At 52.1% G+C, this 26,828-nt stretch overlaps 3 protein-coding genes across 12 annotated transcripts; 1 reads left to right on the top strand and 2 right to left on the bottom strand.

The window, feature by feature from the left end:
- The first annotated feature begins 103 nt into the window (after positions 1 to 103).
- On the top strand, positions 104 to 2,863 carry CCL27 (C-C motif chemokine ligand 27). 4 transcript variants are annotated; one of them, XM_063713957.1, is made up of 5 exons: positions 104 to 319; positions 1,177 to 1,254; positions 2,047 to 2,193; positions 2,343 to 2,475; positions 2,680 to 2,863. In XM_063713957.1, the coding sequence occupies exons 3-5, from the start codon at positions 2,124 to 2,126 to the stop codon at positions 2,813 to 2,815; spliced, it is 339 nt and encodes a 112-aa protein (XP_063570027.1). In that variant the 5' UTR covers positions 104 to 319; positions 1,177 to 1,254; positions 2,047 to 2,123; the 3' UTR covers positions 2,816 to 2,863. The 4 variants fall into 4 exon arrangements, with proteins under 4 accessions (XP_063570027.1, XP_054376968.1, XP_002819716.1 ...); XM_054520993.2 differs by having other exon boundaries at positions 148 to 1,254; positions 1,906 to 2,193; XM_002819670.5 differs by having other exon boundaries at positions 148 to 1,254.
- IL11RA (interleukin 11 receptor subunit alpha) lies at positions 2,851 to 14,057 on the bottom strand. Of its 5 annotated transcripts, none has more exons than XM_054519574.2 (13): positions 12,703 to 14,057; positions 9,447 to 9,546; positions 9,099 to 9,159; positions 7,860 to 8,029; positions 7,619 to 7,733; positions 7,433 to 7,465; positions 7,181 to 7,347; positions 6,084 to 6,247; positions 4,867 to 5,008; positions 4,374 to 4,493; positions 4,167 to 4,263; positions 3,831 to 3,913; positions 2,851 to 3,289 (listed from the first exon to the last, which is right to left on the bottom strand). In XM_054519574.2, exons 2-13 carry the CDS (start codon positions 9,544 to 9,546, stop codon positions 3,273 to 3,275), a joined length of 1,269 nt encoding a protein of 422 aa, XP_054375549.1. In that variant the 5' UTR covers positions 12,703 to 14,057; the 3' UTR covers positions 2,851 to 3,272.
- Positions 14,058 to 14,177: 120 nt separating this feature from the next.
- Positions 14,178 to 26,778, bottom strand: GALT (galactose-1-phosphate uridylyltransferase). 3 transcript variants are annotated; one of them, XM_054520989.2, is made up of 12 exons: positions 26,365 to 26,778; positions 17,965 to 18,074; positions 17,493 to 17,662; positions 17,184 to 17,259; positions 17,046 to 17,094; positions 16,790 to 16,919; positions 16,580 to 16,636; positions 16,295 to 16,417; positions 15,855 to 15,987; positions 15,668 to 15,751; positions 15,185 to 15,339; positions 14,178 to 14,390 (listed from the first exon to the last, which is right to left on the bottom strand). In XM_054520989.2, exons 1-12 carry the CDS (start codon positions 26,466 to 26,468, stop codon positions 14,310 to 14,312), a joined length of 1,272 nt encoding a protein of 423 aa, XP_054376964.2. In that variant the 5' UTR covers positions 26,469 to 26,778; the 3' UTR covers positions 14,178 to 14,309. The 3 variants fall into 3 exon arrangements, with proteins under 3 accessions (XP_054376964.2, XP_054376965.2, XP_063570026.1); XM_054520990.2 differs by lacking the exon at positions 26,365 to 26,778 and adding an exon at positions 26,230 to 26,352; XM_063713956.1 differs by lacking the exon at positions 16,295 to 16,417 and having other exon boundaries at positions 26,365 to 26,585.
- Between the last annotated feature and the right edge of the window lie 50 nt (positions 26,779 to 26,828).

A 26,828-nucleotide genomic window follows, 5' to 3' on the forward strand; every position in this document is an offset into this window, starting at 1 on the left:
CCAGCTGTCTGAAGAATCTTCTCTGCTGGGAGTGTATCTAAAACATTTTAAGCAGAGGTGTAGGATGCAGGCTGTAAATGATAAGAGGGGGAGATTTCCTAGAAGCTGCCTGCCACAGAGGAGCGACTTGGGTTGGCGACCTTTTCTACAGTTCATACCCCAGCTTTTGGCTCCTCCAGTCTGATCCCAAGTTTAGAGATCCTTGGCATCAGCCTACCTAACAGTTCTTGCTCCCTCCCTAGGAGAGTCCAAGGTCCACTGCTCTCTGCCGCCCCCTTCTGTCACCCAATCAGCCTGGGACCCACTAACTCCTCAAGTGGTGAGAATCAGGGACTGCTATGTGGGCCTGCCTTCAGTTAGGGACTGGACCCAGCACCAGAAAGGGCACCACAAGATTAAGTTAAAGAAACAGACGGCCCAGTTTCTGGCTGGGGCCAAAGCTACAGCAGATTGTGGCTGGGGAGAAGACTTGGTCTTAAAGGGGAGAGATGGGTGCACACCCAAAAGCATTTGTTTTCTGCCTTCCGAAGGCCTCTGGACCGACAAGTCCAGGGAAGACCAGAAAGTAGGTAGCGCACAGCCAACTGATGAAGAAGGTCTATGACAAGACCGAGGAACCTGGGAGATTTCCTTGGGATTTCCTCAGTGGCTACACCCAACAAGCCTTGGGACACAAGAGAAAGGCCTAAGCCCTATCCCAAAAGAAAGCCTACTCCATAGAGAGTGGCTGACCCTACAGCAGACGACTGCAACAAGATAAGGGCTGGATTACTGCGTTATGACTTGGTTTATGTTTCAAATATAGAGCAGGACTTGCAGATTGAGATCCCTGGACCAGGAGTGGGAAATTCTTAAAGGAGCCAGGGGCACTGAACTTGGCAGCATACCCCCACCCTAGGCAGCTCCCAGCTTCCTGGAAAGGACTGGATAAAGATGAATAGGAGCTTTGCATTGCGGGGAGGGGGTAAAGAACGGAGTGACAGCTGGGTATGGGATTAGGAGAGAAGCGGCTATACCTGGAGGGTGGGATGCAGGGGGTATAGCAGTTGGACATGAGGGTGTGACTGAACCCGGGTAGGGAGGGGGGATGTTCCTCCAGGCCCAGGAAGGAGGCTGGAATTTGAGTAAAACAAAGATGTAATTGAGTGCTTGAGTCCGATGTCTTCAACAAGTCAGGGACTGGATCTGGAGACCCTAGGCCCCTGCTGGCAAGAGGTTGGCATTCCTGGAACAGGACTAGACAAAAACAGGAAGGTAAGATTCATTGGGCCTTTTACCTGTTTTGACAACAGTAACCTAGCACCAAAGAGCTTTTATCTTCCCTCCTTATCTACCCCACCTTTCCTCCCTGTCTCATCATCCTGGGAAAGCTGCCCCACCTCAGCATCTCCAAAACACCCTTAATATTACCATAAAGGGCCTTCCCCCAGCTTCTCTGAATGTGGCTGGCCTCAGCCAAGAACCCTCCTCAGCCAGAAGGTCCTGCTCTAGGGACCCATTCCCATCAGTTTCTTCTGATAAGACAGGCAGGCCAAGCCAGGAAGTGGGGAGGAGAAGGTGAAGGCAAGTTGGTGCTGGCCTGCCCTCTGCTCCCACCCCACTCACAACTCCCCTATCAGAATCTGTGTGTGCTAGTGTGAATTTGCTTGTGATTGGATGACTGTGAAAACACAACTGGGTGGGAGAGGGACTTTGAGTATAACCGGGGCTATATAATTTTGTCTATGGTTGTCTGATCATGAGTATGACTTTGTGAGGTTGACCAAGTGATTGAGGAGTGACTTTGAATGTGTGGTTATGGGTATTTGAGTGTGAATGTCTATCATTAGATGCTGCTGTGGATGCTTGACTGCCCTTACTCATTGTTCTATCAGTCTCTACATCACACACTAATCCTTTCCCCAGCTTCACTGCCCAGGGCTTAGGAGCACATGGGAAATGGCTATCCTAGATGAGGAAGGAGTCTGTGGCAACAGGCCGAGAATTAGGGCCCAGGAGTGTCACAGGTTACTACAATACATCTCCAACTGCCTCTGACTCACCTAGTGCCCCAGGTAAAAGACACCCAGATAAAAGGTAGGGGAGGAGGAGAGAGAGAGAAGGAAGAGTCTAGGCTGAGCAACATGAAGGGGCCCTCAACCTTCTGCAGCCTCCTGCTGCTGTCATTGCTCCTGAGCCCAGACCCTACAGCAGGTGAGTACTTGGGGGTATAGAAAGCTGGGGGTCTGGGTGAATGGGATGAAGTTGAAAAAGACCCAGGAAATCCAACCTAACCTCCAGCTATCTGGCAGAGAGGTTCTTGGTCAGGATCCCTCTGAACACATGGCCCTGTTGCCCCCTAGCATTCCTACTGCCACCCAGCACTGCCTGCTGTACTCAGCTCTACCGAAAGCCACTCTCAGACAAGCTACTGAGAAAGGTCATCCAGGTGGAACTGCAGGAGGCTGATGGGGACTGTCACCTCCAGGCTTTCGTGTGAGCTCCCACCCCTGATACCCCTGACTCTGACCTCAGTCCCAACCCCTAATGCTGATCCCAACCCCAGCCCTAACTGCTAATTCTGATACCAACTCAGGTTTTCATCTGGTCCTTGCTCCTAACCCCTAATTAGGGTCATTGGGGATGACCCTAATCTCATCCCCAAGCTATGGTCATAGCTTTGGACCTTTCTCTACCCAGGCTTCACCTGGCTCAACGCAGCATCTGCATCCACCCCCAGAACCCCAGCCTGTCACAGTGGTTTGAGCACCAAGAGAGAAAGCTCCACGGGACTCTGCCCAAGCTGAATTTTGGGATGCTAAGGAAAATGGGCTGAAGCCCCCAATAGCCAAATAATAAAGCAGCATTGGATAATAATCTCTAAGTATAATCTCCAAGAACTTCCTTATTCTCTTTATTCACACCTGCACAGTCCCTGCAAGGGGAAAGGCCAAGAGCCAAGGACCCACACACACTCCCCAGGTACCTACATACATGCATGCAGAGAATACATGTTCCCTGCCTCACAGACACATGGTCACACATGGACACAGATGTACACATTACACACGTTCCTCGAGCAGAACTCCAACTCTGGGGTGAAATCAGAGGTACAAGCACCTTTCAGCTGCAAATTTGAAATATAGGGTCTCACAGAAATGGGCTCCAAACAGAACTTCCAGCTGAGACCCAACCATAGGGATCTACTGTCCTGCATGGTTTCTATCTGTCCATCCATCCACACCAGCAAGACAGAATTATAGGTGGAATCTGCCGAAGCCCTCCTGGGTCCGCTACAGGTTTGGAGCTCCTAGAAGAAGCAGGAGGCAAATCAGGAGAGACAGTAAGACCAGATCTTGGCCCAGACACCCTGAGAATGAGGAAGGTGACTCAGGTCTAAGCTTAAGACTCTTAAGATGAGTAGAGGAGCCCAGCTCTGAGGGAGCCTCTTCAACACACTGAAGATACGGGAGTGGACCTAGCTCTGGGCCCAGGCACATTAAGAATGAAGGAGGGGACCTAGCACTGATCCAAGACACCTGGAAAAAAAAGGATGAATATCCAGCTCTGAGTCTAATACCCTGGAAGAGTATTAATACTAATACTAATACCCTGAAGGGAAATCCACCTGGGGTCCTTCCTCAGTACCCTGAGAGGAGGGAAAGAGACCTACTTCTGAGCCCAGGGACTCAAGAATGAAAGGCCCAGCCCTCAGCCTAGACATCATTAAAATGAGGAGACCCAACTTGGATTCCCAGCATGTTTAAAATGACTAGGGCAGCCAGCTTTTAATCTGGACATTCAAAATAGGGGCACACATCTCCAAGTCCAAATCTGGATGTCCTACTCACCTGGATGCCTGTCCACTGGAATCACTGAGGCCAAGAACCCAGGCTTTGGGGATCCATCCTTCCCGCCCCGTCTCAGCCTCAGCCTGGGGCATAGAAAGTCAGCTGTCTCTCCAACAATGTGGGGTATCTCAGTCTCCTCCAAAGGGTTTATTAGTAAAGGGTCAGGAGAGGAATCAGTTAAAATCAAGTGGGGCATGGGGGATGGAGGTATGGGGAGGTAGTTCCAGAATCAGACAGGTTCAGCGGGCAGTCATGAAGGGTGGAGATGAATGTGGTCTATGGGCATCAGAGCATTTGTGAGGATCAGAGGCTGAGGGACCAATGGCAGTCACTTACCAGAGCCCCAGTGCCAGGGCCCCAGCCACCAGTCCCAGGAAAGAAAGGATTCCCAAAGACACCAGCACAGCTACCTGCTCCACAGAGTCCCTGTGATCTGAGGGGGAGGGCCACATGTCACTGAGAGCAAGCCTGACCAAGCTCGGTGTCCCCTTTTCTCTGGGGTTTTCAGTCCTTTACAAGTCTTGCCCATCTGCCCAAGCTCACCAAGTAGCCGAGGATGTGGTTGGAGGGAAGGCCTTGGAGGAGCAGGGCTGTCCACCTGAGGCTCCACCTCTGGCTGCGTGTGTAGCTGGCCCCAAGCTGGTATCTCCTTTGGTACGGTCCCTAAAGGAAGGCAAGACCCAATAAGTGTCCATACGCTGGTGGGGACGGGGGTCACGTCCTGTGCTCTAGGCCAAGGCCTAGGTTGGAAGTCAAGGTACCTAGGAGGAGGAGCCTGATAGGGCATGGCCAGCTCCTAGGGAGCATGGCAAGCTCCAAGCTTGTAGAAGTGGAGCCTGTAACTGCAGGAGTGGAGGCCAAGGGGCAGGACTTAAGCTAAGACAGGGCTGTAGGCAAACAAGTCTGAAGTCTGGGGCAGCAATTGCCGTGCCTGTGTGGGCAGGGCATGTGCCACCTGGCTGTCTTTTGGAACTGGTTCAGCTGATAGATGCTTTGGGATGGGGCCTCTGCCCTTTTCTTTGGCTTTGTCTCTCACCAGTGCTCGGGGTTCCCCAGGCCTCCGGGCTCCAGGTGCTCCAGGTGCCAGCATCTAGAAAGTCCCGGGCACTGACTCGTACAGCATGGGGCAGCCCAGCCACAGCATCTGTGATCACCTCCTCCAGTCCAGCTGGCTCCACCTGGGGGTAAACATGACTCACTGTTACCCAGCTTGTAAGTGCAGGGCCTTCCCAGCCACCATCTACAAAGAGCACCCCTTGCTCCCAGTCTCATCCTAAAGCCTAGTGGAGCTGTCTAGGTCTCATGTTGGGTGTCTGGTGGGGCTGAGTCTACACCTAGTGTTTGTAAGACGGCAGTAGTGATTACTTAGAGAGGCTGTGGCATCAGGCGGCCTGGGTTCAAATCTTTGGTGAACCACATATTGAATGACCCTTTGGGCCTCTCTGTGACTCAGTTTCTTCATTTGTAAAATAGAGGTGAATACACCTAAACAAAACAATGTATGCAAAAAGTGTAGCCAGGTACCCCACAGGCAGGCAGCACTAAATAAATATTAGTTATTATCTGATGCTGCTGCTCCCTAGTCCTGATACCAGCCAATCTTTAACATCTCCTGAGACACAAATTCACTGCTATCCTTAGCTGAGTATATGAGTGTTTGTAGGAGAATGTGCCTCTAGGTGAAAGGCACTCCTTTTCCTAAGAGTTATTTTTAGGCCGGGTGCCGTGGCTCACACCTGTAATCTCAGCACTTTGGGAGGCCGAGGTGGGCAGATCGTGAGGTCATGAGTTCGAGACCAGCCTGGGCAATATGGTGAAACCCCATCTCTACTAAAAATACAAAAATTAGCCAGGCATGGTGGTGGGCACCTGTAGTCCCAGCTACTCGGGAGGCTGAGGCAGAAGAATTGCTTGAACCCGGGAGGTGGAGGTTGCAGTGAGCCGAGATCACACCACTGCACTCCAGCCTGGGTGACAGAGCGAGACTCCCTCTCAAAAAAAAAAGAGTTATTTTTTTAAAAGCCATTGCTATCTTCCCACAGATGGGCTTTACATCATAGTTATAGCCCACAGGACAGACATTCAGTCTGTCAGTCACCGCTGCAACCCAGCACCCAGTACAAAGCCTGGCCCACAGGGAAGTGTTGGGTCTTCAGTGACCTGCCAGCACTGGAAAGCTATACAGAACACCCAGGATCATGAAATCAGAGACAGGACCCACAGCCGCGGGTTGGGACACACTCCAGGCCTCACCGTGGACCAGGCTGGATGCTGCGCCGGACGGTACTGCAAACGGAACTTGAGCAGGAAGTGGGGCTGGCGCGGCCAGGAGGCAGGGTATGTCCAGCTGGCTCGCAGGCGTCGGGGGTAACCTGGTACCGACTCTACCCGCAGGCCCTGGGGTGGGTCAGGGCGCACTAAGGGCATCAAGACACAAAGTTAGGGTAGGCTATGGGTCTCCGTCACTTCCCCACCACTTCCCAAAGTGTGTGTTTAAAGGAGCCTTAGCCAGACACTGTTGAGAGGGGAGGGGAAATCTTAAACTTGATCATCCATTAGACTCAGACCGGTCATCTGTATTATGAAATGGGCTGAGGCCGGGTGTGGTGGCTCGTGCCTGTAATCCCAGCACTCTGGAAGACTGAGGCGGGAGGATCACTTGATGCCACGAGTTTGAGACCAGCGTGGGCAACATAGCAAAACCCTGTCTCTACAAAAAACTTTAAAAATTAACCAGACATGGTGGCACATGCCTGTAATCTCAGCTACTTGGGAGGCTGAAGTGAGGGGATAGCTTGAGCCCAGAAGTTGCAGGCCGCAGTGAGCCAAGATCACACCACTGAACTTCATCCAGCCTGGGCACAAAGTGAGACCCTATCTCAACAAAAAAAGGAAGAGAAAGAAAAAAAGAAACCACCTGAGATCTGCGGGTGGACTTTTGAAGTGCTTGTTGAGTGAATAAAAGAGCAATTCTTATTTTCATCCAAGGAAGACAAATTGGCCCAAATTCCAGCTAGAGTTTTAGTGTCCCACTCCCATGCACAGGTCAAGGAAGGAGGGGCCAGCAAGGGAGGACATGACATATGGCTGCATTCGGTACAGGGCCCAGAGCAGGGCCTGCTCTGAGGCTAGGCAGCCAATCCGGCAGTGTGGGTAGCAGCAGCAGCCTCTAGAGTGTGTGCTGAAATAACCATGCCTCCTGGGCTCTGATCCCTTTGCCTTCTCAGGCTCCACAGGGCCTTCTCTGTGTGAAATGGAGTCTATGTTGGGAGGAAACTGGGAGCTGTGGGAGTGGAGAGATCTGAGTCCATTTGGGGTCTCTATGATGGGGGTCTGGGGTGGGTACTCACAGATGCTCTGCAAGCTCACATCCAGCAGGCGTGTGCTGGCACCCAGTGGGTTCACCTCAGTCACATTAATCCGGTACTGGCTCCAGAACTCAGCCCCGTGGACAACACAGCGGGCAGCCCCTAGGGGATCCTGTGGGCATGGCCAGGGCCCTGTGGATGGACTCCTCCTAGAAGGGAGGACGTGGTCTTCGGCTTTGAAAATGCCTACTGTGGGACCCAGCTGGAGCCCCCATATGCTCCCTCACGTCCTACCTCTGGCTATCAGCTCCTAGGACTGTCTTCTTCCTGGTGGGGAGGGGGCCATCTGAAGTCAGGAAGGAAAAGTGGGCCTTCTGCCCTCTCTGAGGCTTTCCTCAGAACCTACCTCCCTGCCTCCCACACCCACATTGCGTCAGCATACCCAAATGTGTAGGCATCCACACCTGATCACGCACACACCTGTAGGAGGTGAGGTAGCGGGTGGGTAAACCGCTGATCTGGCTGGGACTCCAAGTGCAAGAGAAGTTCTCATAGTCGGCTGCTTGGCAGGAGACAACAGGGCGGGCTGGAGGGTCTAGAGGCAGAGGGTACACCTGGAGACTGAGCAGTCCTCAGGTCCTCCTGGTCCCAGAGGGCTTACTTAGATCCTATACTCCCTCAGGATCCCTATGTGTCATCAGTGCCACCCTCCCCAACTCACAGCCCAGCTGCAGGGTCACTGTGCCCCCAAGTGCACCATCCAGGGTCCGGCAGATGTAGGTGCCCTCATCAGTGCTGTCTGCCTGGGCCAGGACCAGTTCATGCCCTAGCCCAGAGTCAGGTCCCTGGAGCAGCTTTGGCTCCCCGTCCCGAAACCAGGACACTGGGTCCCTGGAAGTAAGATGAGGTGACAATGGACAAAGACAAGATGTCAAACATAAGTCAGACCATGCCACAGCTCTCCATTGGCTTCTAGCTGCATTTGCAATAGAACCCAAATTTCTTTTACTGGCTTTCAAAGCCCCTTGTGAGCCAGCCCTTGCCTTCCTTTCCTTCTTCAGCTCCTGTCTCTCTCCCCCTCACCCACTGAAAACTCCAGCTACATTGGTCTTCTTTCTATTCCTCGGGGGTATTGAGCTCATTCCCACCTCAGGGCATTTTGCACTAGCTGTTCCCTCTGTCAGGAGCGCTTATACCTTAATGCGTGCATAGCTGCCTCCTTCCTGACCTTCAGAAATCAGCTTCAACATCACCTCCTCAGAGAGACCTTTCCTAACTACCAGTTAAAAGGTAACCACGGGCCAGCACGGTGGCTCACGCCTGTAATCTAGCACTTTGGGAGGCTGAGGCGGGTGGATTACTTGAAGTCAGGAGTTCGAAGCCTGACCAACATGATAAAACACCGTCTCTACTAAAAATACAAAAAAAAATTAGCCGGGCCTGGTGGCGCATGCCTGTAATCCCAGCTACTTGGGAGGCTGAGGCGGGAGAATTGCTTGAACCCAGGAGGCAGAGGTTGCAGTGAGCCCAGATTGCACCACTGCACTCCAGCCTGGGCAACAGAGTGAGACTGTCTCAAAAAAAAAAAAAAGTAACCACTCAGTTGTCCTCTTTGACATCCCTCTCTTTGGTTTTTCTGCCCTGCAGGTATTACTATCTGGCAAGATTCTCCTTTGCTTATTGTCTTCCCCACTAAGATGTAAGCTCTGAGAAGGCAGGCACCTTGCCTGGCATTAGCACTGCTGTATCCCAGAGCCTAGAATAGACCTGGCACTTGGCAGGTGCTCAAAACATACCAGTTGAATTTTCTGTTGAATAAGGATAATTAGAGGGTTAGGACAGATAGAGAGGTGAGGATTACAGACAGAGCGGGCAAGGACGGGAGGGGCGGGACATGAGGACTAGGCAGAGTCAAGAAAGGGTCATGAGTGTCAGACCAACAGGCAGGTGGGGCACTTACCCGGCAGTCACTCCAGGACAACACAGCTTCACAGACCTGCCGGGCTGCCCATACTGGACCCCTGTGGAGGGCACTTCTGAGGTGAGGCTCTTCTTTTACCCCCCTCCCCACTTTGTGAGAATGACAGATAAGAAGCAGACTGTTAAAACCTGGGTGGTGGGGGGCTCACTGGATCAAAGCATCATGTTATAATCTGGAGACAGAGGTCAGAGAACAGGGTAGAGAGGGGACCCAGGTTGGATGACAAGAGCAGGGGTGGTGTCACAAGTTAGGCATGGGAAGGGGCCACAGTGAGGATGGCAAGTCACAAGTCAGAGTTGGGGGGTTGTAGAGCAGGGTTCTTCTCACCTGGGGGGCCCCAGGCCTGGGGGCAGGGGGAGGAGGCAGACACCAGGGCTGTAGCCACGGCCACCAGGACCCTGCTCAGCCCTGAGCAGCTGCTGCTCATCTGTGGGGAGAGGTAGAGTCAGAAATCCCCGACCCCTGAGATGGGAGGCTAAAGCCTGGCTCTTTCTCTCCAAAACTGAGGCTTCCTAGGAGAAAAATTGATGCAGCAAGTGGGGTAAGGCTGTTAGAAATCACTGGGGGAACTGACCTGAGGTCCCCTTTCCCACTGTATAGGCAGTGCTTCGCATGTGCGTGCACACACACACACACATATACACGGACACACACACCCCCTCACACCCTCCATCTCAGTCCTGGGCTTAGGGCCCAGAACAAAAGCCGGAGGCAACAGACTGTGCCAGCAACTCCCCCTCCACCGCCCTTGGCGCCCACCCCTGGCACCAAGCACTGGCACCAGCTCAGCCACTCCCATTAACCCCTCCAGTCCAGCTGTTGGGAATTCTGGTATTTACCCCCACCTGGTCCAGGGCTTATCACTGCCTCTGATTAACCTGGGCAGACCTTATCACCCTGGGGGAAGGGTGTCACTATGGATCTGAGCCCATCCTGCACTCCCGCCCTGAGGCCTACCCCTGCTCTGGTTGCCAGGCTTCTCGCCTGAACCTGGCTCCTTGCTCTGGCTACTTGGGCCATTCAGCTGGGCCTGGCTCTTGACACTTCGTTGGTCTCCAGTCTGTGAAGCTGGATGGGGCTAGGGTGCAGGCTGGGGCTGTGTAGTTAAGCAGATCCAGATGCCCTGGCTGCTGCCAGAGGCTGGGAGTGGGCGAGGAGCCAGCAGATGGAAATGGAGACAGGGTGGCGGGGAGGGGAGGGGAGGGAAGGGGATGAGAGGCTGAGAGGAACTGGGAGCCTGCAGGGACAGGCATGGGGGCCACAGCACCAAGACATACTCAGAGATCAGGACTAGGAGGTGATGGGGCAGTGTGGGAAGTGTTGGAAAGACTGGATTGGGGTCAGCGGAAACTCAAAAAGCTAACAGTGTGTCTATATGGCAGGTGGGGGATGCTAGGAGAGAGAGATTCTGGACGAGGGGGAGCAGAAGGAGGAAGGCAGTGGTGAAGTGGATGGAGAACGAAGGGGCAGGCGGGGAAAGGGCTCTGGGAACAAGACCAGAAGAGGAAGAGCATGGACCCTTCAGGAGTAGCAGTAGAGCAGAGCAGGGCCTCCACCTGTCTGTGTGTCTGTCTGAGTGTGTCCAGTTGGCTCACCCCTGGCCACCCAGCCACACTTACCCTGCTTAGCCCCACCCTACCTCGGTGATCCCAGCAGCAGAGTGTCCATGGCCTCCAGGACTTCCTCTCACCAGCTACAGCCCCCGTCTCCTACTCCACTCAGTTCTGGGACCCCAGAGCCATCCCCTCCTTCCCCTTCCCTGCCCCGCCCCCTCTAAGCCCTGGAGCTCCGCCGCCCCTAGCCAGGCCCCCTCCCCGCTCCTGCCTCCTCCCTCCTTCCCTCCCACCCAAGGCCCTGGGAAGGGAAGAGGCCTCCCCCAAGTCTGGAAAGGAAGCCACAGACACAGCCAAGGCCAGCAAGAGGGAAAGGAGGGTGGCTAATACTTATGTCCCTGTCAGTGAGAGATGCCCTGTGTTTTCACACAGCCAGACATAGTCACATTCACACATAGACTCAAGAGGCACAGTTAACAAAAGGGCATGACTTTGAACACACGTGGACACAATCAAATGAAAAATCAGATACAAAGTCCCCCTCTTTTCACTCCTCACCAAATGTTTCCTTAGGGTACAGCTGGCTGTGCTTCCAGGGGAAGGGAGGCCCCAGGTTGGGGGATATAAGGAGAGGCCAAAGAGTCCAGTTCCCCCTCCCCTGGAAGTTCCAGCCATTTCTCACCTCCCCCTCCATTCTTTGGGCCCCAGCACCAGGAAATGCCTTTGGTCCCTTGGTGCCAGATACACAAGACCCACAGTTACCCTCAGACTCACACACTCTTACATGCGGTCACTCACAGTCACACGGGCACAGTCACACGGGCACAGCCACACAGCCTCAGACTCAGACACACTTACACATATTCATACACTCACGCAGTCACACACGCACACAGCCCCTACCAGGGCTCACAGCACCGCCTAAAAGCAACTCTTCATCATGGTCTAAGCCCCCTCTCTCAGGGAGCTCTTAGCAGTGGCAGACCCGCATCTCATCACTGTTACAAGCCCCGAACTAGCCAGAGATCAAGATCAGCAGGGAAGGCAGGCATAGGGGCACAGGGAGAGACAGAGAGGCAGGAGAGGCAAAACTGGAAATGCACCCACACAGAGAGACCAGGGGAACAAAGCTGTGATGAAACACACAGAGGTAAGACAGCAATAGGGAGAGAAAACGGCACGTAAGGGAAACTGAGCCAAGCAGGGAAACAGAAAATAAGGAGCAGTAGACCTGATGCTGGGGATTCTTGAGCAGAGGAAGAAGGAGGGGAAGCCACGTGTGTTGTGGGTGTGTCTGTCCATGCTGGACACTTAAGAGAAAGGTCAGTCCCATGGGCTCTTGAAGTAGGTCCCCCAATACATGAATACAGCTGTAGTCCCACACGGTTTAAGTTAGGACCCAGGACACACACATAGTCACAAACCTCACTTTTGCTCTGCTACTGCTGAAGTCACACATTGGCACACACAAAGCCAGCCACCCACTCTCACGCTGGCAGACATGGTCTCAAACCCCACAGAGACCTTCCCAAAACATATTCCCTCATGTGGTCACAGTCCCTCTCACACAAACACACAACCCAGTCCCATCAAAAATGTGCATTGACAGATACACACATAATCCCACACTTGCACAGCCACATGCACCCCCAGCTCCATGCACACTGACACACGCAGTCACATTAGCTGACAGCTGCACCAAGTGACACTCAGAATCGCACACAATGATACTGTCACACAGACACAGCCTCACAGGCACACACACACTGACAGTCGTTAGTCACTCCCGGCCTTTCAGATCATACATCACCCTGCCCCGCCCACTCCTGACAAGACTTTGGCGTCTACACCAGGCCTCACCTTCCGCGGCCGCTGCCGCCAGCGCCCTCTGCCCTCGCCCTCTGCCCCGGCCTCTACTCCCTCCCGCCCTGGGCCCCCGCAGCGGGGGCGGCTCCGCCCAGGCGCCAATGGAAGGAGAGGAGCAAAATAGGGGGGCTCCTGGCCCATTGGAGACTCCAACTGCCAATCACCTCCACCCCCACCTCCGCCGGACACTTCCTGTCCCGTCCCGGACTGAAGAGGCGGCCTGGGACAGTGTCTGGAGCTGGATTCCTGGGTCTCCGCCTGAAGGCCCATCCACCCTGCAACAGCAGGACTGGAAACAACAGCCACTGGCCAGGTGATTGGAGAAGCTGAAGGTGCCCCTGACTCCAGATAAGATAAAGAAGAAGGAGGGCTGTGTAGGGCAGTGGTTCTCAAACTTTGCTGGATATTGTGGTTTGAAAACTGCAAAACCCCACCCCATACCAATTAAATCAGAATCTCTGGAGGTTGGACCTAGGCATCAGTATTGTTTAAAACTTCCCAGATGATTCCAAAATGCGGCCAAATCAGAGGTGTGAGGTGTGTTGGGTATATGTATGCCTCAAGAAACCAGCCACCCACCCAGGGTTCTCATCTACTCCCCAGTCATGGGAAGCTCGAGGGAAATGTGTGCATACTATGTCTATCAGATCTTCTAGACCAGGGCAACACTCCCAAGTTCCAGGTACTTCCCCTCCAGGATCTCAGGGAAGAAAAACCCTGGTCTGGAAGGCAGGCAGCTAAGTTTCTCCTGGGCCAGATTCAGTCACTGTCCAGCCTTAGTGTGATTTCCCTACCCACAGGCTTGGTTCCCCTGGGAAAAGAATGAAGGCAAAAACCATTCTGGCCATCCCTGCATCATTCACAATCCCTGCCTTCACCTTCAAATTTGGAGGACACCAGGTGGCATCAGGTCTCCTGTGTTGCATAGACTGTTGTTCCCACAGCGTTGCCAGGGAAACAGGTCCAGAGGGGACTGAATAAACCCCAGGTCACTCTGAGAGCCATACCTTCCTTCCAGGCCCTAGGGTTCCTAACTCTAGCAGTCCCTTCTCTGTCAGAGCTGTTTCTGTTTGTGCAATGATTGGGGCACAAGGGCAGCAGAAGTATATGGTGCCCGCACATGTGAGAGTCTGGAGGAGCCAAGGACACAAAGCCACGTACACGCTCCCTACACGCTCCCTACCCGCCCCTTTAGCCCCTGTGGGCTGGAGCAGAGCCAAGCTGCAGCCACTCACAAAGCCAGGGTTCTGGCCAGCAGCCCAGGATCTGGCCACTGACCACTGAGATCAGGATCCAGCTCACCCGCTCCCCATCAAACCCTCAGGCCCAGGCTTGGAGCTGACACCGTAGGGGTGGTGGCAAAGGGGGCTCTGGCCTTCCCAAAGCCTCAGCCACAACCAAGACACAAGATTTTACAACAGTTTCCTAAACTGGGAATGCTGTCATTACACCAAGAGTAAGAGAATCTATAGGCCAGATATAATACTGAATATTAATTTTGTTCAGAAATTTGGGGTAAATTTTTGCATCAAGATTTTACACATCTGTAGACAGAAAAGTTGTAGCTGGAGCTATGCCTTTAGCTTTTAACCCTGGATCTCTGAAGGTTCACACTCCTCTGATATTAGAGTATGTGATAAAAGTTTGAGATGCACAGTTTTATTAATGCTATATCTGCCCAAATTCTAGGCCAAGATTCAAGGCCCTTTCTGCTTAATTTAGCAAGACTGTTGAAAAAAAAAAAGGATTCAAGGCCTTGTGGTCGGCGTGGTCAGGCGATGGTTGCTGTCTCCCTGTCCTTCTGCCCCAGGCGGTAATGAACCTCAGGAAGTGCCCTTAGTCTCTCTGCAGCCTGGAAAAGGGACAGGGAGCAATTAAGGAGGATAAAGGCTGGGCTGCCAAGAATGGTGGCATGGACTTCTTTTTTTCTTTTTCTTTTTTTTTTTTTTTGAGACAAGGTCTTGCTCTGTTGCCCAGGCTGGAATGCAATGATGCCATGATCATGGCTCACTGCAGCCTCAAACTCCTGGGCCCAAGTGATCCTATCTCAGCCTCCCAAGTATCTGGGACCACAGGTATATGCCACCACACCTGGCTAACTTTTTAAATTTTTTTGGTAGAGACGGGGGTTTCCTATGTTTCCCAGGCTAGTCTCAAACTTCTGGGCTCAAGCAATCCTCCCATCTTGACCTCCCAAAGTGCTGGGATTAAGGCATGAGCCACCACACCTGGCCAATGGTATGGAGTTCTGGGTGCTCAGGAGACATTTTGCTGGATATTGTGGTTTGAAATATGAATATGAAATATGAATATGAATATGAAATATGAATGCCACAGGCCTACTGGGTATGTGCCACCAGGGGATGAAAGAGTTGAGCAGCTCCTGAGTCCCAAGGAATGCACAGGTTGTTATGGGAACTATCAGGGTCAGACTGTTGGGTTCGCTGGAGGAAGCAGAAGAGAAAGGGGATCTGAGGACCATACTCTCCTTCCAGGCCCTAGGGCTCCTAACTTTGGCAGTCCCTTCCTGCCAGAGCTGTTTTCTGCCTTGTGCAATGACTGGAGCACAAGCGCAACAGAAGTATCAGGTGCCTGCACATACTGCATGTGAGAGTCTGGAGACGCCAGACTGCTCTGAGTCCTGACCTGCTCAGGGGTGAGGTCCCTCTGAGCCTGAGCAAGCATTTCGTAGCCAACCATGAATTTCCGGACAGTGGCAGAGCGCAGGAGCGGAGGGTAGTAATGAGCGTGCAGCTGCCAGTGGTCCCAGTTGGCCCCAGCCTCTGATCCTGTGGGAGCCCCTGACAGAAAGAAGAGAGACAGTGGGGAGAGAGAGCCCTTTTACAGTTATCCAGCTTAGCACCTACCCCCAAACCCAACCAGGTATCTGAAAACTACATCTCCCAGGATCCCCTGCCTGAGAAGAGCTGGCAGGAGATTAGAAAGCACATTGGAGACATAGTTTCACCAAGTTTGCTGCTCCACCCTCAGTCCCAGCATCTCTGCTCTGGCCACTTCCCCCAGCAACTGTTTCAAGGCTTACTCCTTTGGGGTTGCAGTTCACTGGGCTGAGCCCCAGGAGCCCAGAAATGGTGTTGGGGCTAGATATAGGTACTTGAAAAGCCTCACCATGCCAGCCCATGGAGTAGGGAAAGGACGTCTCAAAGAGGTTGTCATACTTGGTCAAGAGCTTCTTCATGATGGAGGCTAGATCTGGAATCAGAGCCTGACTCTCAGCCTGGGGTCCAGATGCTGACCCTACTGGGAGCAACCCCCGTCCAGTGCCTAGCCCCAGGATCCTACTTGGGAGACTGACCATCACGCTCAGCAGGCGTCAGCTCAGGTAGCCGCCGCACATGCCGAAGGGGCAGCAGCAGTGTCTGGTAGGGCCATGTTGCCCAGAAGGGGACCAGTACTAACCAGTGCTCACTGGTTAGGACCAGACGTTCCTAGGCAGACAGAATGGATAGGAGGCCATCAAGGTGACATAGGAGCCGGAGTGGGGTCAGCAAATAGGCAGGGGAAGCAGAAGAAAAGAATGTGCCCAGGATCTGATGTCTTCTCACCACCTCTACCACTAACCACCCGAGTCTAAGTCACCATCATCTTTCCTTTAGATTACTGGATTATTGCTAAGGCCTCCTAGCAAGTCTCTCTCTACTAGTTCCCCTCTAGCTTTCTCCTTTACACACCTCTCTCTCGTGGGATAAGAAAGTTAGGGACTCCTTGGGGACACAGGGCTTGGCTCTCTCCCACCTTCCTGAGTAGCTCCTGGCGGCTGTACTCCATTAGCAGGGGCTCTCCATGCTGACTCTTATAGGCCTGCTGAGATCGCTCCTCACGCTGGGCAATATCTGGCAGGAAACTGCTGGCCCATACCTGTCAAGGGGCAAAAGCAGAGAAGAACAGGCAGGTCCTTTACCTCCAAGCCTCCACATCATTGGCATATCTCCTTTGTCCCATCCATTAATCCTGTTCCCATGTCCACAGTGCTGGCTCAGACTCAGCCAAGAAACCCACTGGAGTCCCTGACACCCTTACCTGGCAGTGGGGGTGGGGGTTGGAACAGCCCATCATGGCACCTTTGTTTTCAAAGATCTATCAGATAGGGATAGGGACCTTTGTTAGCCAAAAGACACCAAGTCAACTCCCTCCTGACCACACCCTGTGGAAACAGAAATGTTACTCCCCAGAACCAAAGCTTCATCACCCCCTTCCTGCCCATCCAGGGGAAGGGGCGACCTCACAAACCTGCACCCAAGGGTACTGGGCACCCAGCTCCTCTGTGACTGAGGCCCATGCATCAACAACAGCCCGGATCTCAGGGACCGACATGAGTGGCAGCGTTACATCCGACCAGGGGTGGAAGCACATGACCTTACTGGGTGGTGACGGGAGAAAAGATAATCAAGAGGTAGGGCTTGGCTGTGCTACGGGCAGGGCCCAACCCCGAAGCTGAGTCTCCAACCCTGGTTTGAAAGTTATAAGAGGGGAAATCCATAGTTACCAGACTCCTCGAGCAGACTTTGCTTGGAAAAGGGGATGATCACTGGGTCCTGAGGTAAAGGAGTATCACTCTCTGCAGCAGAAGTCCCTCAAGAGGTCTAGCCACCCTCCTCCCCAGCAGCAGTTGGAGCCAGGTTACCTGGACTGGGGGCATCAGGCTGCAGAGCTGGGAAGTCGTTGTCAAACAGGAAGGTGCTATCGTAGTGGGGATTCACCTACTGACAAGGATGGGCTAGAAGCACTCACTGCCCCATACCACCAGTTACCTGGTGGGCTTCAAAGACTGGACAGGCTACAAGGGAGTAGGGAAGGCCCACCCTAGGGGACCAAAAAGCTTAGTGGGACATGATCCAGAAGGAGGTTCACTATCCCTGTGGGTGGAGGACAGCTCTAAGAGGGAACTACTCCCCGTGGCCCAGCCTGCAGATGCAGGGCTCTGCAGGCTTACCTCTCCATTGGCTCGGATGGCCCCAGGACACAGAGGGTTGAGGGGGTCATGGCGGGGCACTGTCTTCAGAAGCTGGGGCTCCACTTGACCCTGCCAGGGCCGCTTCATGCGGTGAGCTGACACCAGCACCCACTCATCCTGCAGCGGGTTGTAGCGGATATGCTGATGGTCTGGGGGCAGACAGTCAAGATCAGTCCTCAGAGCTCTCTAGCTCCCTCTCTCCTGGGTCTCACCCACCAGCAGGCCCAAGCTCGGGAGCGCCCTCTCAGCCCTGTCCCGCTCAGGAGCTAGAGGCCCAGGATTGGACTTTCCCAGCGCCAATTGGCCTGCAGCTCGTCGTACACGGGCGATTGTACGCCTTGTCGGTCTGGCTCGGGATGAGCGTTCCAACCTTCGGAGGGGACGAAAGCTTCCTAAGGAAGGGGAGGGCTCGGCTCCGCGCCCCAGCGAGTCCCTGCCGCGGTGCAGTTACCGTTTGCCCGGAAGGTTGCTGCTGCGGTGTCCGTCTCCGACGCCTGCTGGCGTTGCTCAGAATCGGTTCCACTGCGCAACATGAGTCCACCGGGGGATCCGCTGGAAAATCTGCAGGGCCGTGCCTCACCCTTCACTTTCTCCGTCTACACCACCCCTCCCCGCGCCGCCCCCGATGATTGGCCAGCCGCCAGCACGTGACTGACTGACTGGGCTGCCCTGCCACCTGGGGGCGGGGCTCAGAACAGCTGTGAACCCTGGGGACCGACATTGATGATCCTACTTCACCCAGAGCTAGAGCCACTACACTGGAAGAACCTCTGTGAAAGCTGCCTACTGCAGAATCCTTGGGCTCCAGGATGCCTACAGGACTTGCTTGCTGCAATCATTCATTTGATCTTTCATTCAGCAAATATTTACCGAGCATCTAGCATGTGCTGGGCACCTAGGCTGTGTAAAGCATTGGGATACACATGTCAGGCATGGCCTCTGCCCTGCCTGAGCTTACATTCTAGGGCGAGTAAGGATATGACCCTGGATCAACAGCGCCTCAGTCACCTGCTCAGTGGCTGTAGCGGAGGAGAGGCAAACTTGGTGGGGTCTGTGTGGAGTACTTCACCATAACCATATCCTATCCCCAAAAGCAAAAACAGATTTTTTTTTTTTGCTGAGTAACCATATTCTCTTTTTCTCTCACTCTTGCTCTCCTTCCTCTCTCTCTCTCTCTTTCATACACGCACCAAGACAGCACAAGAAGTGGGAGGGGTAAAAGGGCTATAAAAATATCTAAAAATGGCCGGGCTCGGTGGCTCACGCCTGTAATCCCAACACTTTAGGAGACCGAGGCGGGCGGATCACGAGGTCAAGAGATTGAGACCATCCTGGCCAACATGGTGAAACCCCGCCAACATGGTGAAACCCCGTCTGTAGTAAAAAAAAAAAAAATTAGCTGGTCGTGGTGGCGTGCACCTGTAGTCCCACCTACTCGGGAGGCTGAGGCAGGAGAATCACTTGAACCCCGGAGGCAGAGGTTGCAGTGAGCCGAGATCGCGCCCCTGCACTCTAGCCTGGCGACAGAGCAGACTCCATCACAAAAAAAAAAAAAAAAAAGTAAAAGAAAGTCTGAAAATGTGGAGAGTACAAGACTATCAGAAACTCCAGCCACCATCTAGGTGGGGCCTAGTGTTTCCTTTACACATCCCCTTCCCTTTTCTAAATTTTCCTTGGATGGGACCAATTGGCTAACACTAGGATAAAATTCAAATTAATTCCTCCCCTGGTACTTTTGTTTGTTTGTTTGTTTGTTTGTTTGAGAGAGAGTCTCACTCTGCCACCCAGGCTGGAGTGCAGTGGCGTGATCTTGGCTCACTGCAACCTCCACCTCCCAGGTTCAAGCAATTCTTCTGCCTCAGCCTCCCGAGTAGCTGGGATTACAGCTGTGTGCCACCACACCCGGCTAATTTTTGTATTTTTAGTAGAGACGGGGTTTCACATGTTGGCCAGGCTGGTCTTGAACTCCTGACTTCAAGTGATCCTCCCGCCTCAGCCTCCCAAACAGCTGGCCCCCTGGTAATTTTAAAGAGCCATCTAAATATTGTCTAAACCTCTTCCCCATTTCACAGTGGGGGCCAGAGGACTCAAGGTCACCCAGAGAATTAGTGGCCAAGCTGAGATTTGAATGCAAGTTTCCAAGGCTTTTTCCAGTGCTGTGAGATGCCTCTGAGACTTCAGTGGAATGCAGGACAGAGACCCAGTGAGTTAGAAGTTGAGCCATAGCAGGGACATCCCTTCCCCCAGTCAAGACCAAGCCAAGCCAGGTGTTTTGCAATTGAGCTGCAAAAACTAGGTCATGGGTCATTTACTTGATCTCTGCCCTAGGGTCCTCAGACTGGAATAGGAAGAGGCTACCTTCAGAGGTAGGGGGCAGGGAGCTGAGGACTGAGAAACGGGGGTTTTACCTGTCCCACTAGCTGTTCATATTACCCAAAGAGGTGAGACAGGAACAGGAGATCTGCTTTTCCATTCTCTCAGTTATATTTGTTTGAGTGACTAGAGTTTGTAGACAGCTCCATTTTCCCAAGAACACCAGTGCTTCAGTGCCACCCCCTGAATCATGCTAACTGCATCCTGACCCCCATCAGGAACATCTCTTCAGGAACATCTCCATAACTCTCCTCTATGACTCCCCAACGTCATTTTTTGGAGGAAGAGGAGAATGACTAAGATGGGGCCTAACCAGCTCCCTCCCTGCCAGATCCCAGAGGTGTTGTTACAGTAAAGGGGTCCCAATCCAGACCCCAAGAGAGGATTCTTGGATCTTACACAAGAAAGAATTCAAGGTGAGTCCATAGTGTGAAGTGAAAGCAAGTTTATCAGGAAAGTGAAGGAATAAAAAAATGGCTGCTCTATAGACAGAGCACCCCTGAGGGCTGCTGGTTGTCCATTTTTATGGGTTTTTTTTTTTTTTTTGAGACAGAGTTTCACTCTGTTGCCCAGGCTGGAGTGCAGTGGCTTGATCTCGGCTCACCGCCACCTCTGCCTCCCAGGTTCAAGTGATTCTCCTGCCTCAGCCTCCCAAGTAGCTGGAATTACAGGCACCCACCATCACGCCTGGCTAATTTTTGTATTTTTTAGAGACAGGGTTTCACCATGTTGGCCAGGCTGGTCTTGAACGCCTGACCTCAGGTAATCTGCCCATCTCGGCCTTCCCAAAGTGCTGGGATTACAGACATAAGCCACCACACCTGGAAAGGCATGGAAAAGCTTTCTGAAAGACCAGATAGGGGAGGTGTAGGCCCAGATGATCCCGGAAAGCTGTTCCTGGAATGGGGAGCAGAGACCAAATTTGGGAGCTAATCCCTGCTGCCCAGGGTTCTTAGTGAATTGTCGAGTCGGGAATGCCACAGAAGCCAGAACCAATACAAAAACATGTTCCCTCAATCCTGCATTCTCCTCTAGATAATCCCTTCTTTATCCTTAATTTCTCTGCCAAGTTTCTTTTTTTTTTTTTTTTTTTTTTTTTAGATGGAGTCTCGTTCTGTCGCCCAGGCTGGAGTGCAGTGGTGCAATCTAGGCTCACTGCAACATCCGCCTCCTGGATTCAAGTGATTCTCCTGCCTCAGCCTCCCCAGTAGCTGGGATTACAGGCATGCACCACCACACCCAGCTAATTTTTGTATTTGTAGTAGAGACAGGGTTTCACCATGTTGGCCAGGCTGGTCTCAAATTCCTGATCTCAGGTGATCTGCCTGCCTCTGCCGCCTAAAGTACTGGGATTACAGGCGTGAGCCACCGTGCCCGGCCTGCCAAATTTCTTAAAAACAGAGGCCATCTTTCTGGTCTCTACTCTTAGCTGCATGGTATATTGTAACACATCTTTTGCCCTATATTTGTCAGGGTAAGTAATCTTAATTGCTGTAACAAACACTCCCAAAACTCAATGGCTTAGCACTACAGTCAATTCTGGGGGTAACAGGGAGCTCTGTTCCAAGCAGTATTTAGGGATCCAGGTGCCATCCATCTAGTAGCTATGTCATTTCCTAGGGCCTCAGAATATTCCACTAGAGATCCTCTATAACTACAGTAATAGACGAGGGAAGAAAGAAAATGAAAAGAAATTCAAGCTGGGCATGGTAGTATGTGCCTGTAGTCCCCCAGCTCTTGGGAAGCCAAGGTGGGAGATCACTTGAGCCCAAGAGTTTGATACCAGTCTGGGAATGACATAGCACAATCCTGTCTCTTAAAAAGAGAAAGAGAAAAAAAAAAAAATGAATCTCAGAGGAGACTTTAGGAGCCAGCCCTAGAAATGTCATACATCATGTCTATCTATATTTCATTGGCCAGAATGCAATCACATGATCCAGAGTAGACTGTGGAATGTAATCTAGCTGTCCAAGAGCAAAAGGAAATGGATTTGTGAATGTATAGCATTGTCTCTGCCACATGCCCCTACTGAGAAGTCTAATTATCATTTCCCATCATCTCATTGAATCTCACAATTATATTTCACTGTGTTAACCCTTCATTCTGTCACTCTTTTTTAAATTTTTTTAGATGGAGTTTCGCTCTCGTTGCCCAAGCTGGAGTGCAATGGCGTGATCTCAGCTCACAGCAACCTCCGCCTCCCAGGTTCAAGCGATTCTCCTGCCTCAGCCTCCCGAGTAGCTGGGATTACAGGTATGCGCCACCACACCTGGCTAATTTTGTATTTTTAGAAGAGATGGGGTTTCTCCATGTTGGTCAGGCTGGTCTTGAACTGCCAACCTCAGGTGATTCCCCCATCTTGGCCTCCCAAAGTGCTGGGATTACAGGTGTGAGCCACCGTGCCTGGCCCATTCCATCACTCTTGAGAAAGAAAAGAAACTTTTTATCTGAGAAATGCCAGCCCCTTTTAATTATCAGGCCCAGAGAGGCATTAAAATGTGACAGCATGGGCCTGGCGCGGTGGCTCACGCCTGTAATCCCAGCAATTTGGGAGGCCAAGGTGGGCGAATCACGAGGTCAGGAGTTCAAGACCAGCCTGGCCAACATGGTGAAACCCCGTCTCTACTAAAAATACAAAAAAATTAACTGGGCATGGTGGCGGGCGCCTGTAATCCCAGCTACTCAGGAGGCTGAGGCAGGAGAATTGCTTGAACCCAGGAGGCAGAGGTTGCAGTGAGCCAGGATCGCGCCACTGCACTCCAGCCCCGGCGACAGTGCAAGAGACTCCGTTTCAAAATAATAATAATAGTAATAATTTTTAAAAGAAAAAAAAAAGGCTGGATGCGGTGGCTCACGCTTGTAATCCCAGCACACTGGGAAACCAAGGCGGGCAGGATCACTTGAGGTCAGGAGTTTGAGACCAGCCTGGCCATTATGGTGAAACCCTGTCTCTACTAAAAATACAAAAAGCTGGGCGTAGTGGCAGGTGCTTGTAATTCCAGCTACTCGGGTGGTGGAGGCAGGAGAATCGCTTCAACCCAGGAGGCAGAGGTTGCAGTGAGCCGAGATTGCGCCACTGCACTTCAGCCTGGGCGACAGGGTATGACTCAGTCTCAAAAAAAAAAAAAAAAAAAAGTGACAGCATGTAACAGCAGTCATATCTCACCTTCCCCCACCCCCATGGAGCTAAATAATTACCTCTTGAAGCCACTTGCTATGTGGGCTCTAAATTGATACCACATAGCCATAAAATGCCATAGTCTAGACACCATAACTCATACCCTATAGTTCAACAAGGTATAGCCAATCACTAATCAATGTTGTTTCTGTAAACCAGTAAGAATTTCTGTTAAACAATTTTGTATCAGCCCACTCCTTGTCCTCTTTTGCCTTTAAAAACTTGCTTGTGGCTGAGTATGATGGTTCATACCTGTAATTCCAGCACTTTGGGAGGCTGAGGCAGGATGATCCCTTGAGCCCAAGAGGTCAAGGCTGCAATGAGCTGTGATCATGCCACTGAACTCCAGCCTGGATAACAGAGCAAGATCCGGTCTCAAAAAATAAAAATAGGCCGGGCGCAGTGGCTCATGCCTATGATCCCAGCACTTTGGGAGGCCGAGGCGGGCGAATCACAAGGTCAGAGTTCAAGACCAGCCTGGCCAACATGGTGAAACCCCATCTCTACTAAAAAAAAAAAAATTAGCTGGATGTTGTGGCGGGCGCCTGTAGTCCCAGCTACTCGGGAGGCTGAGGCAGGAGAATTTCTTGAACTGGGAGGCAGAGGTTGCAGTAAGCCAAGATTGTGCCACTGCACTCCAGCCTGGGCGACAGTGGAGACACCGTCTCAAAAAAATAAAATTAAATTACGTTAAAATAAAGTGTCTGGGTGCAGTGGCTCACACCTGTAGTCCCACACTTTGGGAGGCCGAGGAGGGTGGATCACCTGAGGTCAGGAGTTAGAGACCAGCCTGGCCAACATGGCAAAAACCTGTCTCCACTAAAACTACAAAAATTAGCCAGGCACGGTGGTGCACACCTGTGGTCCCAGCTACTCGGAAGGCTGAGGGAGGAGGATAGCTTGAACCTGAGAGGCGGGAGTTGCAGTGAGCCAAGATTGCACCACTGCACTGCAGCCTAGGCAACAGAGTAAGAATCCATCTCCAAGAAAATAAAAAATAGAAATAAAAACAACTTATAAAAATAAAAAATGCTTGTATCAACATTTCCCCAAGGCAACTTGGAAGAGTGTCCCGAGCAGTCGTTCTCTACCTTGGCCCAAATAAACTCTCTATATTAATTTTGCCTCAGCTTTTTTTTTTCCTCACTGTTGTTTTTGTTTGTGTGTTTTTCTTTTTTGAGACAGAGTCTCACTCTGTCGCCCAGGCTGGAGTGCAATGGTGCAATCTCCACTCACTGCAACTTCCACCTCCCGGGTTCAAACGATTCTCCTGCCTCAGCCCCCCAAGTAGCTGGGCCAAGTGGGTGGCACACGCCACCGCGCCTGGCTAATTTTTGTATTTTTTAGTAGAGATGGGGTTTCACCATGTTGGTCAGGCTGGTCTCGAACTCCTGACCTCGTGATCCGCCTGCCTTGGCCTCCCAAAGTGCTGGGATTACAGGCGTGAGCCACCGTGCCCGGCCTGTTTTGTTTTTTTGAGACGGAGTTTCGCTCTTTCACAGAGGCTGGAGTGCAATGGCATGATCTCGGCTCATCGCAACCTCCGCCTCCTGGGTTCAAGTGATTCTCCTGCCTCAGCCTCCCGAGTAGCTGGGATTACAAGCATGCGCCACCACACCCAGCTAATTTTGTATTTTAGTAGAGACAGGGTTTCTCCGTGTTGGTCAGGCTGGTCTCAAACTCCCAACCTCAGGTGATCCACCTGCCTCGGCCTCCCAAAATGCTGGGATTACAGGCGTGACCCACAGTGCCCGGCCCCTTTTCTTTCTTTTTTTTTTTTTTTTTGGAGACAGGGTCTCCCTCTGTTGCCCAGGCTGGAGTGCAGTGGCACGATCTTGGCTCATTGCAACCTCCACCTTCTGGGTTCAAGCGATTCTCCTGCTTCAGCCTCCTGAGTAGCTGGGACTACAGGCACCTGCTACCACGCCCGGCTAATTTTTTTGTATTTTAGTAGAGACGAGGTTTCACCATGTTGCCCAGGGTGGTCTCGAACTTCTGAGCTCAGGAAATCTGCCTGCCCGTCTTGGCCTCCCAAAGTGCTGGGACTACAGATGTGTGCCACTGCGCCCAGCCCTTTTTTTTTTTTTTTTTTTTTTTTTGAGGCAGAGTCTCGCTCTGTTGGCTCACTGCAACCTCCACTTCCCAGGCTCAAGCAGTCCTCCCACTTCAGCCTCCTGAGTAGCTGGGACTACAGGTGTGTGCCCCCACTCCTAATTTTTGTACTTTTTGCAGAGATGGGGTTTCACCATGTTGCCAAGGCTGGTCTCGAATACCTGGACTCAAGTGTTCCGTCTGCCTCAGCCTCCCAAAGTGTTGGGATTACAGGTGTGAGCCACCTCGCCCAGCCTCAGTTTCTTTCTTTAAGGTCAAAAACGTATGAGGGTACTCTCTTCCAGTTCCTTTATGTTTTATATATATAACCATCACATAAAATGCTCACCATGTGAGGCACTAAATGCTTTATAAATATTAACCCATCTAATCTCATCACAATGAAGATATGTACTATGAGGTAGGTACTTTTCTCCATTCCATTTTACAGGTAAGAAAACTAAGTTACAGAGATTTTAAGTAACCTGCCCAAGATCAGACAATTAGTAGGTAGCAGGAGCCAGGCTTTGAACTCACGCAGTCCAGCTCCAGAGTTTATTTCTTAATCACTGCACAATGCTGCCTCTTTTCTCTTTTGTTTCTTTTCCTTTTTGCTTTCTTCTTCCTCTGCCTACCCTTTGCTGTTGGTGCTCTCCAGGCTCTGTCTTTAGCCTTATCTTACTCTATTCTCTCTCCCTGTGAGATTTCATCCATTCTTACAGGTTTTCTGTAGACTCTCCAGTGAGATCTCTAAGCTGGGGAGTGGGACCATTGTTTCTAGCCATATCCCTAGTGGTCACCACAGAACTTGGCACACACAAGTGCAAACAAAATATCTGAATGAATGACAACTCCCAGCTCTATCTCCAGACTGGAGCTGAGCTTCCAGACCTGGACACTCAACTGCCCACTAGACATGCAAAGGATGTTAGCCAAATAAGGGGAAAGTGGGGATAGGAAAAAGGGGGAAAGAGTATTCCAGGAAGAAGAGATCAAGCCCTGCCAACTCCATTTCCAGAGTTCTTAAGCTCATTTCTTTCTTCCATCTCCACTGACACAGACCTTCCCTCTTACCTGGCCCACAGTCATGGTCTCCCTGACTCATCTTGCTCCCCTCCACTCGACAGTCCTGTGTCACTCGGTGGCAAAATCTAATCCCCTTCCTCCCTTGCTGATAACCCTCAGCTGGTTTACAAGGCCTCCTCTCACATTTTGTACTGCAGAACAGAGAAGGAATTGTAGGCCCCTGAAGACCCCAAGCTGTCTCTCCTCGGAGGCCTTTGCTCTAGGGGCTGGTCCCTGTGGGCTGGCATGCCCCTTCTGCGCGCTCTTAAAGACACTGCTCAGGTGTCACTGCCTCTGGAATGCCCACTCTGGGGCTCCCAGCTTGAACTGCCTCCTCTCCGCTTCAGTCTCGGGAAAGGCGGGCCTTAACAATCGTTGAGTCCCAGAAGGCTCCACTTCCGGGCTCGTCTGCTTCACCAGCCAGTGAGCTCGGGCGAGCCAGTCCATTCTGGGTCTCACTACCCCCACACCTATCCGTCTGTAGAGTAGCGCTAGGTCAGACCTCGCCTGAAGACCCTGACATCTGCCGCTGGGCGACTTGGCCCCGCCCCCTTGCCTCTCTTGCGCGGCGCCGCCCCACTCCTCCGTGCTTCCCCCGAGGAAATGGT

This window comes from Pongo abelii, chromosome 13 (genome assembly GCF_028885655.2).
Source record: "Pongo abelii isolate AG06213 chromosome 13, NHGRI_mPonAbe1-v2.0_pri, whole genome shotgun sequence".
Taxonomy (NCBI): domain Eukaryota; kingdom Metazoa; phylum Chordata; class Mammalia; order Primates; family Hominidae; genus Pongo; species Pongo abelii.

What these genes read in the sequence shown, in the direction of transcription:
- CCL27 (XM_063713957.1), top strand. Translation starts at nt 2,124, where the DNA reads ATGAAGGGGCCCTCAACCTTCTGCAGCCTCCTGCTGCTGTCATTGCTC. An exon ending in GAGCCCAGACCCTACAGCAG is followed by an intron (nt 2,194 to 2,342) that starts GTGAGTACTTGG and finishes GTTGCCCCCTAG; the next exon opens with CATTCCTACTGCCACCCAGC. An exon ending in TGTCACCTCCAGGCTTTCGT is followed by an intron (nt 2,476 to 2,679) that starts GTGAGCTCCCAC and finishes TTCTCTACCCAG; the next exon opens with GCTTCACCTGGCTCAACGCA.
- IL11RA (XM_054519570.2), bottom strand. Translation starts at nt 10,139, where the DNA reads ATGGCCCAAGTAGCCAGAGCAAGGAGCCAGGTTCAGGCGAGAAGCCTG. An exon ending in CCAGGCCTGGGGCCCCCCAG is followed by an intron (nt 9,160 to 9,446) that starts GTGAGAAGAACC and finishes TGCCCTCCACAG; the next exon opens with GGGTCCAGTATGGGCAGCCC. An exon ending in TGTCCTGGAGTGACTGCCGG is followed by an intron (nt 8,030 to 9,098) that starts GTAAGTGCCCCA and finishes TCTTACTTCCAG; the next exon opens with GGACCCAGTGTCCTGGTTTC.
- GALT (XM_054520989.2), bottom strand. Translation starts at nt 26,468, where the DNA reads ATGCCAGCCCACAGGGACCAGCCCCTAGAGCAAAGGCCTCCGAGGAGA. An exon ending in AGCAACCTTCCGGGCAAACG is followed by an intron (nt 17,663 to 17,964) that starts GTAACTGCACCG and finishes GTCTGCCCCCAG; the next exon opens with ACCATCAGCATATCCGCTAC. An exon ending in AAGTCTGCTCGAGGAGTCTG is followed by an intron (nt 16,920 to 17,045) that starts GTAACTATGGAT and finishes GTCACCACCCAG; the next exon opens with TAAGGTCATGTGCTTCCACC.